The sequence below is a fragment of the Armigeres subalbatus genome, chromosome 1 (assembly GCF_024139115.2).
Source record: "Armigeres subalbatus isolate Guangzhou_Male chromosome 1, GZ_Asu_2, whole genome shotgun sequence".
NCBI classification, from domain to species: Eukaryota; Metazoa; Arthropoda; class Insecta; order Diptera; family Culicidae; genus Armigeres; species Armigeres subalbatus.
In genome coordinates this window covers 22,700,405-22,717,589 of record NC_085139.1, presented here as the reverse complement: position 1 = coordinate 22,717,589, position 17,185 = coordinate 22,700,405, and the positions used below count along the sequence as shown (strand labels likewise).

The following is a 17,185-nucleotide window of genomic DNA, read 5'->3' as shown; positions in this document are numbered from 1 at the left end:
GCACATATTGAAAATTTATACTACCGCCAGAACCACCTGAATTCATTTTTCTGGTTTTTAAGCATTTTTTCAGCTAAATCTTCTAAAAAGTCATAGAATAAGCACTCTAAACATCCTAGTATCAATGACAAAGTAGTAGAATATGGTCTAAAGAAGCTATTAACGACTAATGCTTCTATTATATGGAGTAAAATTGATGCATTTAGACGACATTTCTATGGGAAAGTCCGAAAAATAACAAATTTCGTTTGATGCACCTCTAAATTTCCATGGATTTGGCTGAAAATTGGTCAGGAGACTCTATTTAAGATACTCATTGAAATAGAGGGGTGGCACTTTGAATCTGGAGTACTTTTGAAAATGGTGAACAGGTCTAGGTAGCCGATCGTCGGCTTTTCATTCGACAGTTTTGTTGCTGCCCCAGCCCGCCTCCCGCTCGCCACACCGCGCCCATTACGCCTTTGCCACACTTCTGACCCCACGTGCCAGCTTCGAAGGATCCCTAACTGCCAGCCGGAGTTGGAAGGGAGTTGCGCCGTTCTATTTTGATTTGGACCATCGAGCCATTCATTCGGTGCGCCTTTGTTTATTGGGTGAACAGGCGTCAAGGATCAAGTAGACAGGATCAAGTAGAAGTCGGTAGCAAGGCACAATAACTGTAAGTAAGCGTTACAATTGTATCAGGTTAGTGGAGCTTTGGGTAAAGTGTTTTTTTGAAACGACATTTGGTAGCTAGGAAAATCCGCAGATAGGAAATAGTAAAGAGAGGAAGAAGAAGAAATGGAAAGTATGTAGAGAGAAGTGGGTACCCGAATAGAAATAATTTGTGAATAAAAGTTATGATAAAGTTTTGCGTTTCTCTAGATTTAGTTTTTGTAAATTGACCCTATGAATTCTTATATTGAGTGCACTGTTTGTTAGATGGATGTCACGTTTCGTTCGTTTTGTTGATTTAGTTGTATCGTTGTTTACTTCAAGTCGGACTGCTTGGGATTCTCAGTCCTCCATTCTTGTCCTGAAGCGTGCGGGTAATTGTGGTAGGGAAGAACTTGTCCGGTGATGAAATTGGTCGCTTAAGTGCATTCGATATTGATAGGTAATTAGGTTCTTTATTACGTTTTGAATTGGTCCGCAGGTAGCGACACGAGTACCTGAAAACATTTGGCATCATTTGGTAACATTTTCCGTTGTTACGGATAGACGTTTTTTTCTTCTTTCGCCTTATACCAAGAAAAATCACTATAATAAAGCTTTAAAAAAAAATATAGGGGGAAAGACGGCTTTGGCAGGTTTTGTTCTATTATTGGCAGGGGGGTTTTTGTCGACCAAATTTTATGAAATTTGGCCACAATATTCTTTGATATGCAAAGAATGTTTAGGTCAATTTGAGCCTAGTCAGTCATAAAAAACCCCCCTGCCAATAATAGAACAAAACCTGCCAAAGCCGTCATTCCCCCTACCAAGAAAACGTATTCATTTAAATATGGAATTATATCCTTCATTCCCTTTGTAACGGACAGACGCAGATATTTAAAGGATGCATCATCCCTTCCTTTACCTTATACCGGGCAGATTCGTTCTTTTAAAGAAGGTTTTATCAACTCCTTCTGCCTTATACCGGGCAAACGCATTCTCTTGAAAAAGGAATTATCGACTCCTTTCGCCTCATACCGGGCATATGCATCCATTTAAAGACGGCGATACCCCTCCCATTGCCTTATACCGGACAGAAGCATTCTTTTAAATAAGGCATTGTCAACGTCTTTCGCCTTATAAAGAAGGCGATACCCCTCCCTTCGCTTTATACCAGGCAGACGCGCTCTTTTCAAGAAGGCATTATCAACTCCTTTCGCCTTATACCGGGCAGATGCATCCATTTAAAAAAGGCGTTACCCCTCCCTACGCCTTATACCGGGCAGACGCGTTCTTATAAAAAAGACATTATCAACTCCTTTCGCCTTATAAAAGGCAGACTATAGTTGGATGGGTTTCGTGTCGTGTTCGGGTTTGAAAAATTAATAGCTATAATATCGGGTTCGGCTCGGGTACGGGTTTGTGAGCTAAAAAAAATCGAGTCCGGGTCGGGTACGGGCTTAAGAAATACAACACTGAATATTATTTTATTCAGTTTTGTTAATTGTGAGGCTAGTTCGTTGTTTAGGCAGGCTTACGTTTTCTTCAATTTAAAAAGAACCAGAAATTATCTTGTTTGAATTTTTGGGAAAAACTTTAGTACGGGCATAAATAATTAAATTATGTCGGGTTTACGAATGCAAAAATTCTCGGGTACGGTTCGGGTTTGATAAAGAAAAATTCCAGATTCGGGTTTGTAAAATGTGAAACTCGTCCATCTTTAAAGCAGACGGATCCATTCAAAGTAGGCATTATCTTTTCCCTTTGCTTTATACCGGGCATAGAAGGGACTACCTCCTTTATTTTCTTTATACCGCGCAAACGTGTCCATTTTAAGAAGGGATTGTTTCCTCACTTTGCGTTATACCGACTGAATACAGTCATTCAAAGAAAGCATTACCTTCTTTCATTATTTAAATCGCAATCCAAAAGAATTTAGCCCAGATTGTATGTAATTAAGCAGAAATCGGTTAATATTCCAATGATAATTATTCTGACTGAATTCCGCCAAATGGCATTCCGCGGAATGATTTTCGATAAAAAAGGTACATTCCACGACATGTATTTCAGAGAGCTGATACATTCCGCGGAATGTCGCAACGCGAAAAAAAATCCGCTAAATGTTTTTCGGCGAAATAGTATACAACCGTTCAAAGAAACATTGAACAACATTCTTTGCAGTATTTTTCAAAACTCCCATGTTGTTCCTCTCGCTCCCAGGGCTTTCTAATAAATAATGCAGTGCTTTTGCGATCAATTTCAAGATCAATTTATAATAGATTCAGTCTTTATTTTAAAATATATACATGTGAACATTTGTATAAATTTATATTAAAATAGTTGGCTCCAATAGCCAAGAAGTGATATCTTAAAACTCAAATCAGGTCTCATGGTACTTACTTTATTAGCAACACAAATATATACAAGAATTTATTTGCCTACGCATCTCATTTGCTTCGCAAAAAAAAGATGTCAGATTTTTAGCCAACCACAATAGCTCCAAATACGCATACAAATCAGAAAGAAATGAGACCAATACTAATGGTGACCATCAAACGAAATTGGTTTTCATGGCCGAATGAAAGATCCGAATTAAAAATACATGGCTGAAACAATTATTCAAAGAAAATGGTATACAGTTGGATCAATATTAATCGCCAGTTCTCTGCAATACAAAATTTAATGCAAATGATTTTCGTGATGTAGTCGAGTCAAGCACAAAACGCAATTGAGATTAACTTATTCGTGGGAATACGTGTTTTAGAAATGTGATCAGCAGTATAATTATGCTGGGTTATTTAAAAGGTTTTTTTTTCTTAATTATCATAAACGATTTCTTACCAGTACGAATAATGAAATAGTTTTTCTCTATATGATTTCCAAACAGTTTTAACTATGGATATGAATTGTATGAGAAAATATTGATCCTGCTAAGGAAAACTTCTGATCAAGAACGTTTAATGCAACGAGCTTTCCAAAACAGTGTCGTAAATCTATTCCTGTTTCGGTGACATCCAAAACTTCGACCATTAACCTAACCATGCTTCCCTGATAAAGTATACCCTTCGGACTCGTTAAATTGAACGAAAACTCATTACCCTCCATAGCCAAACTATACCAACACCAATAGTCTGTAATCTACAAAACGGATAGCTTATTGCGCCGGATACTCACTGCTCTTTTGAAACTGATCGGTGTCGTCACATCCGCTCCGTGTGCAGAACCCCGCCAACAGGAACAGCACCGCCATCAGGAAGACATTCGATCGTCCACAACCACCGTGGATGGCCCATCCCCAGCTGATACCCGCACTCCACCTAAATCTTCGGCCTTCAATCTCGCTGCTGTCACTGCACCCACCACGACCCACCCTAGCCAACGGCGGCGACTCCGACGACGAATGACCATCGACTGGTGACACTTCATCCCGGCACGACACTGACGACGCGAGCGCGCAACCGGACCCGGAACCAGACCCCAACGTTCTCCGGTAGGACTTGCACTTGTGATGCTGCTGCTGCAAGTCCAACCGCTTCTGAAATCGATACGCTTTCCCACTGCTGCTGCTGCCGCCCGCACCGCAATCGCCACTTTCGCCACTATTAGCACTGATACGGCGGCAATCATTGCCCGAATCCATCTCCGCGGTGGCGTCGGTTGATGGATTGGCTTTTAACGACGGCGACCAGGACCGACGACGACGATGGTTTCGATGGTGGGGCCACTCGGCGTCATCGTTGCGGGATCGAATTTGCTTCGACGGAGCCATCATCCGGAAGTGATCCGACGACGAACAAGAGGACATGCTCTAATTGGTAACCAAGACTGGGAGCGATTGGGGAGGGGGGGGGTGGTTTTCTCGCTACTTTTGCACCACCACACTACGAACTACGAAGCACCGCAAACATGACGAGGATAGGCGTTTCAGGATAAAGCTATTTTTCTTTTTTACTGACACTTGCACTTGAATTCACCGCGACTCTACCGGCGGGGGTGGTGATTCATTTTCTTTTGTTTGCACGCTTGGACACTTCTCACTGGGCACGTTTTGCATGATGGCGATTTGAAGAATGGTTTTATTGAAAGGCGGTTGAGTTACACCTGAAAGAAGAGAAGAAAGACGGTTGAATCAATATCGATCGATTTGTGTACAAATGAATTTAAGATGGGTTGTGTCTTATGAATAGATTTTGGTTAGATTTTCCGTATGATGCTATTGAAACCTGCAGGATGTAAAATGTTATATTTTTTATACTGTTTTTTCTACTGTCGTACCAATAAAAATTTATTGGGGGGGGCTAACTTTTTCTATTTTTATAGTCATAACACAGAAAGTTTATCTTTTTAGCATGGCTCAACTGATGTATATTAGACTGGCCCAGGAAACAAAGAGTTGTCTAATACCACGGGGCACCCCCCAGGATTGTGTCGTTGGGTGTGAAAATCAATCTCTGAAAATTTCAGCTCAATCGCTTGTTGCATAATCTGGCGCATTTGATTTGAAGTTTGTATGGGGATTTCAGCCAAAATGTATAGGAAAATACACCTCCGTCACTCATTCGATCTTGAAATTGGTTCCGATTGCTCGATTGACCTCAGAATTGCAAAAACGGCAGTTGGTGTGCTACAAAACAATTTCACAGAACATTCTATGATGATTAAATGAACTTTTATATGGGTTTCGGCTGATGCGATTCGATCAAAAAACCCAAAGATAAACAAATCAGCTCCTCATAATTCAGCCGAAAATTATATAAAAGTTTATTTAATCATCATGCAATGTTCTGTGAAATTGTTCTGTATCATACCAACTGCCGTTTTTGCAATTCTGAGGTCAATCGAGCAATCAGAACCAATTTCCAGATGAGTGACGGAGGTATATTTTCCTATACATTTTGGCTGAAATCCCCATACAAACTTCAAATCAAATGAGCCGGCTTATGCAACAAGCGATTGAGCTGAAATTTCCAGAGATTGATTTTCTCACCCAAAGACACAATTCTGGGGGGTGCCCCGTGGAATTCGACAACATTTTTTCTCCCCATAGTAATCTGGGCCAGTCTAATGTATATTGTTCGCAAGTTGGCCTACCAGATAACCATGGACGACTTAAACATTTCAAATAATTTTCATCGACGCTCATCCCCGACGTATAAAATCTAGTATATTCGTAGGATTCCCAAAAACCTTGATTGGTTCAGAGAAACATAGGTGTTGCGTTCGTCGTAAATGGAATGAAAGCTCGACATTGATCTTTGAAGGCTTTATTTATCTGCTTCGTGCCTAGAATTCATTATATATTGAATATGGGATAAATTAGCTAGTTAAATCCTTCGGCTTAAAATTCAGTGGCTTGACAGTTCCTACAAGCTTTCAAACGATGATCTGACCATAATCTAATCTAATCTAATCTAATCTCATACTTGCGTAGCCAATACTTGAAAGCATCCTGGAAAATTACGGTTTCAGAATTCCGTCATTTTTCTTTTCATATGGCCAGGCCAACTACGCAGTATGTACCGCAAAGATGACTCCTAGATATTGAGCGGCTTAAGGAATACCTGAAGTCACTCAATAGCTTGGGATCGAGGGGAAAGGAAGAAAGCGTGGACCTCCCGTGCGGGATCGAATTGTACGTGTTTATGTATGCATGTATATGAGTATGTATGTATATGTGTGTATGTGAGTACACTGATAGACACAAGTATTTGTCATGTAGATTACAATGAAAATATGACGAATACCTATGGCCATCAGTGTATGTATGTATTTGTATATGTGTATTTGTATATGTGTATTTGTGTATGTGTATATGTGAATGTGTGTGCGTTTTTGTGGGTGCGTGTTTAAATACATTTACAGTTTATCAAAGTCTTACCTCTTCTCCTTAATTAATCTGACGCTGAACATGTTTGAGCATTTACATAGGCTTGATCGAAATATTAGCAAGGGCATTGCCCTTGATAACAATTGATCAACCCTGGCATGCACGAACATGCGTGCGTCTCCAGCAGCTGTAGCACTTTTTCAACTATTTTTATTGCACTACACATTTGTTTCGACCGCGGTCACTGCACTGGTTCTATTGTTCTATTTTTTTGCGAATCACCGCACAAAAGTAGAGCGCAAAACCAACCGCACTGGATGACGGTCAAAACGAGACTCTCAAACGATGATCTGACCATAACAAACTAAACTTACTTTCCGGTTAGAATAAATTCCAGGATGATTTTTCAAAATTCAAGTCTTCATCCTAGTAAGTTGTATTACTAGTCGATGTTTTTCGATTTAGTTAACAAATTTAGCATATTATTAACCTATAGGAAAAAAAATTACAAATGCATATTATCAAATTAACTATCTGAGAAAATCCTGAACAACAAACATTGCTGAACGCTGCCTACAAGGTACTCTCCCAAATTTTATGCCGTTGATTAGCACCAATTGCAAGGGAGTTCGTAGGGCAGTACCAGGCGGGTTTTATGGGCAAACGCTCCACCACGGGCAAACGTTCACCATTCGCCAAGTACTGCAGAAATACCGTGAATACAACGTGCCCACACATCATCTTTTCATCGACTTCAAAGCCACATATGATACAATCGATCGGGACCAGCTATGGCAATTAATGCACGAACACGGATTTCCGGATAAACTGACACGGTTGATCAAAGCGACGATGGATCGTGCGTAGTCCGAGTTTCAGGGGCATTCTCGAGTCCCTTCGAAACCCGCAGAGGGTTACGGCAAGGTGATGGTCTTTCGTGTCTGCTATTCTACATCGCTTTGGAAGGGGTAATACGAAGAGCAGGGATTAATACAGTGGTACAATTTTCGATAAGTTCGTTCAGCTATTTGGCTTCGCCGACGACATAGATATTATGGCACGTAACTTTGAGAAGATGGAGGACTACTATACATCAGACTGAAGAGAGAAGCTAAGCGGATCGGACTAGTCATCAACAAGTCGAAGACGAAGTACATGATAAGAAGAGGTTCAAGAGAAGACAATGTGAGCCACCCACCACGAGTCTGCATCGGTGGTGACGAAATCGAGGTGATAGAAGAATTTGTGTAGGGTAATTCGTCAAATGTTGAACGGCTAATTTCTTCGCCTATTGTTGAACGCACGTGTATTTCTTATGGGGGTTCAACAATAGGCGACAAAATTAGCCGTTCAACATTTGGCGGTTTCCCCTACTTGGGCTCACTGGTGACTGCCGAAAATGATACCAGCAGAAAAATTCGGAGACGCATAGCGGCTGGAAATCGTACGTACTTTGGACTCCGCAAGACGCTCCGATCGAATAGAGTTCGCCGCCGTACCAAACTGACCATCTACAAAACGCTCATTAGACCGGTAGTCCTCTACGGACACGAGACCTGGACGATGCTCGTGGAGGACCAACGCGCACTTTGAGTTTTCGAAAGGAAAGGGCTGCATGGTGGGGTGCAGATGGCGTACGGTACGTGGAGGAGCCGAATGAACCACGAGTTGCATGAGCTGCTGGGAGAACCATCCGTATTTCCCACCGCGAAAATCGGACGACTGCGGTGGGCCAGGCACGTAGCCAGAATGTCGGACAGTAACCCGATGAAAACGGTTCGCGACAACGATCCGACGGGCACAAGAAGGCGAGGTGCGCAGCGGGCAAGGTTGATCGATCAGGTGGAAGATGACTTGCGGACCCTCCGTAGACTGCGTGGTTGGCGACGTGTAGCCATGGACCGAGACGAATGGAGAAGACTCTTATATACCGCACAGGCCACTTCGGCCTGAGTCTGAATAAATAAATAAATAATAATAAGAAAGCCGTTTGGTGGCATTATTTCAGTTAGATCTTCAATATACGAATATTTAAATTGATAAATGTGCTCAACCACAGTATAATAGGCTAAAGTTTAAGCCTTATGCCCTAGCATTTTGTTTTATGGATCTTTTGAATAACATGATGAAATATGAGATTTTGTTCGGAGGAAATGTAACAGAATAGAAAAACAACGTTGCCCCATATTGAATGTACCCACATATCAGTCCTATTAGGAATTTACATAAGAGGGCATCCATAAATTACGTAACGCTCAGAGGGGGAGGAGGGTTGCCTGAATTGTGATAATCCATACAAAAAATTGTAATGATTCATTCAGAAAATGTGACATAGGGGGTGGGGAGTTGAAAATTGCCATTTTTACGTTACGTAATTAATGGATCTTCCCTAAGGTAGTTGTTCAAAATTGAATAATATTTCCATTAATCTAAATTGTTCAACAAATAATTTATTGAACAAGGAATAAATTATCAAAATTTCAACAACATCGTAGTATAGACGAATCCAAGTAAAAATAAGAAGAAGACACACGACGGTGTTAACTTTAACAGATCCTACAGCACAGCATAGGAAGATCATTTTAAAATGCTTATAATAAATTCTAGACAAATTGTAATTAAAATCTGATTGATGTACGATATGGAAGAAGTTCTGAATTACATATTTAGAAGTATATCTCAATTTTTTTTAATATTTTCCAAAAATGTATCTATCATACATTTCTAACTTTTTCCGTACCATACATAAATCAGATATTAATTAAATTTTGTCTAGAATTTATTATAAGCATTTTAAAATGATCTTCCTATGCTGTGCTGTAGGATCTGTCAAAGTTAACACCGTCATGTGTCTTCTTCTTATTTTTACTTGGATTCGACTATAGTATCGTACATATTGAGCTTTTTTAAAGTTCTAAATGGAAAAATTGATTTGCAACGTCATCGGCTATTATCTCAGTGTGCGAAAAACCATTTTCAAATGAGCATGAGCATGAGCATGATTGACCGCCCACGGTTGCTACTCCGTTATTGCCAGGTCAGCTGTAGTTACACAGAGAACCAACAGATGAAGTTTGGGACTAAGATCATCTTCAATGTGTAAGAACTGGTGACCCAAAAGATAAGCAATACCAGCGCCGGCCGTGTCCGAATGCAGGTCAATTAGGGAATAGGTAGGAAATTGTTAACGTAATACTCGCTTTGATAGAAGCCGACGAGTCATCTGCACTTCCACGAGAGATCACTGGGATGTTGGATATATGGGGTAGGGAGTGTGGCAGGGTTCGTTTTGGTAAACGGTATGCCGTGTATAGCGTGTAGTTTGATCGATTTTTTTTAAAGGCCGCACAAAGCAGAACAAGTTTCGGTGATCGGCTGATCGTTCTGCTTACCGCACAAAGCAGAATCAAACTATGATGACCGGCCGATCGTTCTGCTTACTGAAGAAAACATGTCTAGACCCGATTTAAACTTTAACTTTCTAATTAATTTAAACACATGCACGAAGCAGAACAAAATTTCGGTTACCGGCCGATCGTTCTGCTTACTGAAGAAAACACGTCTGGACGCGATCTCCGATCGTTCTACGTCCAATACACAACACGAACAAATCTGCACTGAAATGATTGTTTCACTTTCCAGTTCACTCGCCCACACAGCAGAATCAGATATTTTGATAACCGCGCGACCGTACTACGTCCAACACGTACGTCCAAATACGAACACACTTGCACTCTTTACGATTTAACAACTTATATTTATTCCGTGGAATATCTCGCGATGAAGAAAAAAATCTCACAAACCGACGCGCACTTCAAAACGATCTATCAAGCACTCTTTTCAAAACTAGGGGTAAATGATGGAAAAAATTTGATCTTCAAAATTTATACAAAATATTTATAATACAAAATATTTTCAGAATATGTTTTAGATATTTTAAGGGACTTTCGTTTTGTCAGTATGTACACATGATATTTATCATTACTTATTAGATTCTATCACGTTCAACCATTTAAAGACCTGAACCATATCATAAACCATGTCATTGCTATAATAAAGATCTTCTGAATTAAATCGCCTATCGCTGTAGGCTTGAGTCGAGTCAAGTACGAGACACTGAAGACAGCCCTACTATTGAGGTCGAAACACGCATCTGTCAAAGGTACAATAAAGTAGTGGAACTAAATGAAATTGCACAAATTCGTCTTATGACAAGTATATTTCTGTACTGGAAGTTTTCTTCATTTCAACCAAATCGTTTAAGATAACTATCATGATAAATTAGTTAACATCTCAACATTGATCACAAAATTGAACAGCAATGTTGCTTTTAAACTCAGGGTAGGTGATTTCGAATATTCATATTTGCTGAGAAAAAACGATGATTCGCGAGTTTTTCATGACCGCTTAAAAGTTCGACAGAGGGCTCAACTTACATGAAGTATCCTGGAATAATGTATGAATACGTTGCTAGTTTTTCCTCTAGCTCTCAGAAATCAAAAATAACGAAAGAATAAAAAAACCCTTATTGGACTAATCTCACCAAATTTTACATCGGCCAGCCAGTACTCCCCATATGGTCCAGCTCGTTACTACCGGGGGAGCGTATGTCCGCAGTCACTACACTACATATTACACTGCATCAAACACGACTATAAGCACAAATTTATACATGTTTCTAAATTCATATTAAAAATGTTCTCTTCACCAGCCGAAACAGAAAAAAATGACAGGAGTTGCTGCAACAAAAAATAGCGTCCATTCGCGAGCACGGCACACTTCCTGCGAAAAACCATTTTCAAATGAATACAAAAAGTGAATGTGCAAACAACTGGTGGCAAAATGATAGTGTTGGGATTTGTTTTTGGGAATAAATCCGTTTTTTTTTTTCTTTTCTGGGAATTACTCCTGCACACTTAAATCGAGAACTTCAGCTCGGTAATATTTTTTACAGATTTTTACCAGGTAATCATGAATTTCAAACGAGAAGTCAGTTAATTTTGGGAAATTTACAAAGTTTTGTAAACAAAATTACCGACCTCCCAGCAATACATTAAAATTACAGAAAATCGGTAGAATAGGTAACCGAGCTGCTCCGTTCAACAAATTCTGATGCAAGTTGTCAAAAAATATACCGAGAACTCAGTGAAACAAAATTAACTTTGCTGAACGTACGGTTATGCTTTTTCCGAGTTCAGTATACAACAGATTTACATGATGCTCAATGTAGCGCCATATTGAACATTTATTTTCCTTCGGTTTTGTGCGTGATTTGTTTGATCAAATAAAATGTTTGAAATTGATAAGAAGAAATTAAATATAATTTATAAACATAATAAATATATGGGTAAGTAAAAGCGATCCAATTTTCAGCCAGAAAAAATTGAAATAGAAACACAATATCTTGAATTTTCAGAAAATTGGGAGAGGAAGCCAGCATTCTGCTTGTTCCAAAGCTTCATGTCGCCAACCACGCAGTTCAAGGATTAGGCGGACGCCTAATCAATTTTCTCGCAATGGATCCACCTGAGCACCGCAGTACCCGACGGAATTCATTGAGGTAGCAGCACACCTCGGGAACCAAAAAACCCGTACCATTTAAAATACATGAAGCAAAAAACCGGTGGAAAATTTTCGCGAAGCATGTGGCTTTGTTTTAGAACAATTTTCACCGAGTCGGTTTGTAAAATTCTTGGAGAAATCATTATTTTTAAATAAATAAATCAACATATGTATATCAATCGAAAATTTGTTTTTACGTTTTTTTTTTCACCAATATGGAAAACAAATGCTGAATTACATTTTGTTCGGTAATCTTCATAACAGAGGTCGGTATTCTATTTACAAGTTGATCCGCATTTTCTTACCGAGCGCTCAGTAGCGGTTACAGATCTGCTCGGTATTTTTTGACATTTCAGTAACGAAAGTTCAAGCCGGGGACTCGGTAAAGGATTCAACTTTTTACTGAGCAGACTGCCGAGAGCTCAGCTGTTGAGAAATCGGTAATTCATTTACCGAGCTCGTGTGTGGAGTGTAAACAAAAATGGAGTTTAAAAGTGTTCGTCCATGAATCTGTTTGGGAGATCTTCCAGGAATTCCTCATCAAATTCCTCTAAAAATTGCTACGTAAGTTCTTCCATGAGTCCTCAAGAAGCCATTATGCAAGTTCATCTGAAAATACTTTCATGAACTCCTCCAGAAACTACGATAGAAAATTTCATATTTCAAAAACTTCTCTTGTTATTTCGTAATTTATTGAGCATTTTCCGAGAGATTTTCCAGCAATCCCTGACTCCCTGACTTCAAGAAACATTTTGCTTTACTTTAAACAATGCACTATGTCAGCCAAATTTATTCATGAAATCGATAAACTTACGAGTATATACCCAAAGTCTTCAGTTAAAGTCATGAATAACGTGTTGATGAATGTCTCGTAGGGGTGTGTGAGTAAGACACCAGAAAACCGTAACAGATTAATATGAGAAAATGCCCCTATGATCAACGATAAAAGTTAAAACTAAGAATATAATCTGTAGATTTCCGCAGAAATTTTCAAATTTCCGTAGATCTGGCAGCGCTGCTTTGTGAACGTGTTGTAAGTCATGGCCTACTGATGCTCAATTCGAATTATTCTGCGTTGATGCGGTTGTGTATGGCGAGTCACGATTCACGAGAGACGTAATATCGATAAGGCAGATACCGGCGATGAACATTATGCATACTACACACTGCCAAACAAGATTTCGAATAACTATAAATTCATGGCACAAGTTAGTGAATTAGCGGCTAAAGGACAAATTAAATGCAGGTGGTAGGTTCGGCTTTCGTTAACACTAGTTCCGCAAGGGATATGGTACGAGGCACATATTTCGCATACCTGGTAGATGTACTCTAGAACGCACACAGCAACGGCAAGCACGCGAATCTTGTTTTCTTGGATGTTTCCAAAGCCTTCAACAGAAATTGCCTCCCTTCGCCCTCCAAAAGTTAAAAGAGTGTGAACTTTCCGGCAACCTTCTTTCATTTTGTCTGGAATTTCCTCACAGGAGCGCCCTGTTATGATTATTTATCAACGTTCGGGGACCTTTCCGGAGGAAGCCAGAGTTCCACAGCCCGATCAATAATGCATAACAAATAACAAAGGGCATCATCCTCGCCCTGTCTGACTCTACCAGCGTCATTTCTGCACTCCAGAGTGACAAGTCTAATCACTCCTGGAACCAAGCTTTAAATAAATAAATAAATATAGCGATCATGCTGCCGAAAACGACCTTTGCTTGTTGGGTTCCGAAGCAATGCGGAGTGCCTGACACTGCCACGGAAGATCTCCTTGCCGGAGTCGGAGGGCTGGCGTCGTCATCCATCCCGTTAGGTGACGTCAAAACCGGGATATAAAAACCGTACAAAAAAACTGGGATGATCCCTGGATTTCCCCACGTCCGAATACTTTCGAAAAACTAAGGGAACCAGCTCTGCATAGCGAAAGCTATACCCAGCCTAACAAAGCAGCAAATCTTTCCCCGGAGGGAGCGCTTTCCGTACTACTTGCGGCGTCTTTGATGTTCGCAACACTGTGGAACACTTTATCCGCCGATGCCCCAAGCAACGTTTCTATTTTTTTTAATTGACCTAAAAAATGGCCTGCAGCTCCGAAACCAGTGGACGCAACTTCCACTTCCTGACACATATGTTCATATTCGCCAGGTACTTTTCTACTGTTTGGTTCCTTTGGAGCTTGTTGTCACTCAGGGTAGTCGGTCGTGCGAAACCGGGCTTTCTTTCGATGCTCTTATTGTTGTCTAAATAGTGTGGAACGGGCGTATCCAGCGTCCACAAAGTACCATACGATGTCCGTTTTCGACGCAGCAGGGTTCTTTGAACGCGCACACTTCTGAACGGAGTTGCTTCACTGTGTTTCTGCCATCTCGGTTAGAGTTCGAGTTCGACTGATAGAGCTGTCAAATTTTGCCTGCTGACTCATGGGTTACTATGCTTGATACTGCATGGGTAGTTTTTCAGTGCGGGTGAAGATAAACCCTTGAAAACCAGCAACTTTTGTCCATTTTTTATTTTTTAATGAAAACGTTAGCAGAGCTACCTACGGGATACCTGCTAACATAAGGGACGCTCTATCTGACTAATGTGACCAGATATATTTTGTGCCAGCGCGGGACAACATTTTTTAAATCCTTGTTTTTATTCAAAACCCCACTTCATTGAGCGCCGTTGCTGATGAAGCAAGTGTGTAGGAGCCGGACAATACTAAATACTCATCCTACTTGGTTGACATTTGTACAAAAAATACATTTGAGAGAGTTAGTTCTGAAAATGTATTGCGAGAGATCGGCTGGTACCTGGTGCTGGGAATTTGGTTTCATCCAGTACCCGCTAAGCTGCGGTGGACGACGGAGGTCCTTCGTAGCTTAGTAGGGAAAGCGAACATGGTCATGCGAACTGGGGTCGTGGGATCAAACCCCACCGAAGGGGCGGTTACCCTCCAATACCTTTTCCGAACTAAATCTATCACACGTTGTACATATACATAATCAAGTTTCAGACATAGTAATTAATTTCCACTCCGGGTGGCTTAATACCCGGCATATAGGCAATTAACTTTGAATGTACTCAAAAATGTGCTTAAGTCAAAATTTTAAAATTTGATAAACCCCACTGGGATTCGCTTGGCCCTGGATAAATCACACAATCTCACCTCTCGTGTGAATGAATCTGTTCAACTTTTTACAACGGTGCGAGTTCCTGATGGTTAAACTTATTTGTATTGGTTGCATGATTCTTTTAGCTAACATTCAAAGTGATCGTATTATTCGTTTTATGCAATTAGGCAGAGCGCTCAAATTTGCTTAAAATGTCTACATCTTACTCAGGTTTTTTATTATTTCCCGCAAACTGACAGACGATTTATCATACATTTTTTCATAAGCTTGAAACAAAAAAAGATACGAGCTACTTAAAAATCGTCGAACTTGCTCAGATTTCAAGTAAAGTTTTTACTGAAATATTAACAACATAGGAACACGATGTGAGTTGAAATTTTTGAGCTAGGGGTCCTACATTCAGAGATCTTTAGCCAACTAACCTTTCAGAACTGTCAGAATCTGGGCCAAAGGACCATTGTTATTTTTTTTTATTATTCCTATTTGTTGTCTTCTACTGTAGTGTTGATTTTTCGGCAATGCAGTCTGATTTGTTAGAACATATTTTTAAATTTTGTACAGCGTTTCGTCATCGGGTTCGATGTCTTCTTCCAGGAGAAACAAATTGATTGCTTTTTGTTAAGTATGATAGGCGTTCCGTAACAAAGAGCAAACCATTTTTTTTCCCTCGAAAATTTTGAAATGATTTCAGTTCTTCACTTTAAAAGCATTGTTATTGTTGCAGATTGAGTAAAATATTTCTCAATAGCACGCTCAAACCTTCCATTTCACTTATTATAGCTCTTTTAGTAGATATCCAATTGAATCTTTCCTCGTTCTTGTGTCGATGAGGATTTGACTAGGATCCCTAGAATACACCAAAGCAGGCTTGTCAAAATTCCTCAAACTCGCGAGATTTTTGGACGAAATAAAATTAGAAACCGACAAACACGAGTTTTGAGTGAGCGCTTGTGTTGCCGTTCGGCGTTGCACTACCACTGTTATTATAAATTCAGTAGAAAACCGAATTATAGCCGCTATTGAAATTGGATTTTTCTCACAATCCATACGTTGAATCTAATTTCGGAAGTAGTGCGCTGTATAGCACATCACCAAATGAAAACAGCGCACCATTTCCGATGTTAGGTTTAACGTACGAATTGTGAGAAAAATCCAACTTCGTTAGCGGCTATAATTCGGATTTGCACTGAATTGATAATATAATTTTGTGGGAGACGGGAAGATACAAATGACGTTGATGATAATATGAGAAACCCTTCGAGAAACCTCCTTTCTGCGTCCAAATTATATTTCTTACATCCTAAATAAAATTATCATCAGTAACAAACAGAGTAGGAGAGAGCTAAACAAATTTGTTTAGCTCTTTCTTACTCTATTTGTTACTGATGATAATTTTATTTAAAATGTAAGAAATATAATTTGGACGCAGAAAAGAGGTTTGAACCACATGCGAGTGTGGCCGTGGCATTGGGTGAAAGACCACTCATCAAGCCTCCGGAGCGATGCTTTGTATGTGACGAAAATCGAAAACCATTAATCAATATAATAAATTTTCAAAATCTTATAAGTTCTTGAAGAACATTTACTAAATTACTGCTATTTATTAAATATTTCTTTATTTCGCGGGACATTATCTTGAAATAAGTGAAACGCGGGACATTTCGCGGGACTCTTTTCAGCGCCGGACAAATGGCGAAAAAGCGGGACTGTCCCGCGAAACGCGGGACGTCTGGTCACCTTATATCTGACGATGCTGCCAGCAACGGCGCCCTCATCTATTTCCTAAAAGATAAGGGCCTATACAAACAAATGTAAACCATATGACTTTACGGGCTTCCTGAGATCGGTCTCGAGAGTAAGTTTATTCCTTAGTTTCCCCAAGGTTGTGAGTCACCGTACAACCCTTTGTGTGTCAAAAATAAAGCAATGGAGAGGAATTTTGTTTGTTCATTATTTTTGTGATTTTTTCAGCAGTGAGCACGCATGTTGACAAAAAGAAGCAACGAATTTGGTGCCGTATTTCTTTGTTTAGCGATGAGATGGATATATG

At 39.9% G+C, this 17,185-nt stretch overlaps 1 protein-coding gene across 5 annotated transcripts in view; it reads right to left on the bottom strand.

Annotated features, from left to right (window-relative positions):
* LOC134222682 (hemicentin-1) overlaps positions 1-17,185 on the bottom strand; it is a 740,104-nt gene that overhangs the window by 382,046 nt on the left and 340,873 nt on the right. For all 5 annotated transcript variants that reach the window (XM_062701842.1, XM_062701853.1, XM_062701859.1 and 2 more), the window contains one exon: positions 3,808-4,734. In XM_062701842.1, coding sequence (XP_062557826.1) covers positions 3,808-4,438 — 631 coding nt within the window. In that variant the 5' untranslated portion in view covers positions 4,439-4,734. The remainder of the gene's footprint in view (positions 1-3,807; positions 4,735-17,185) is intronic.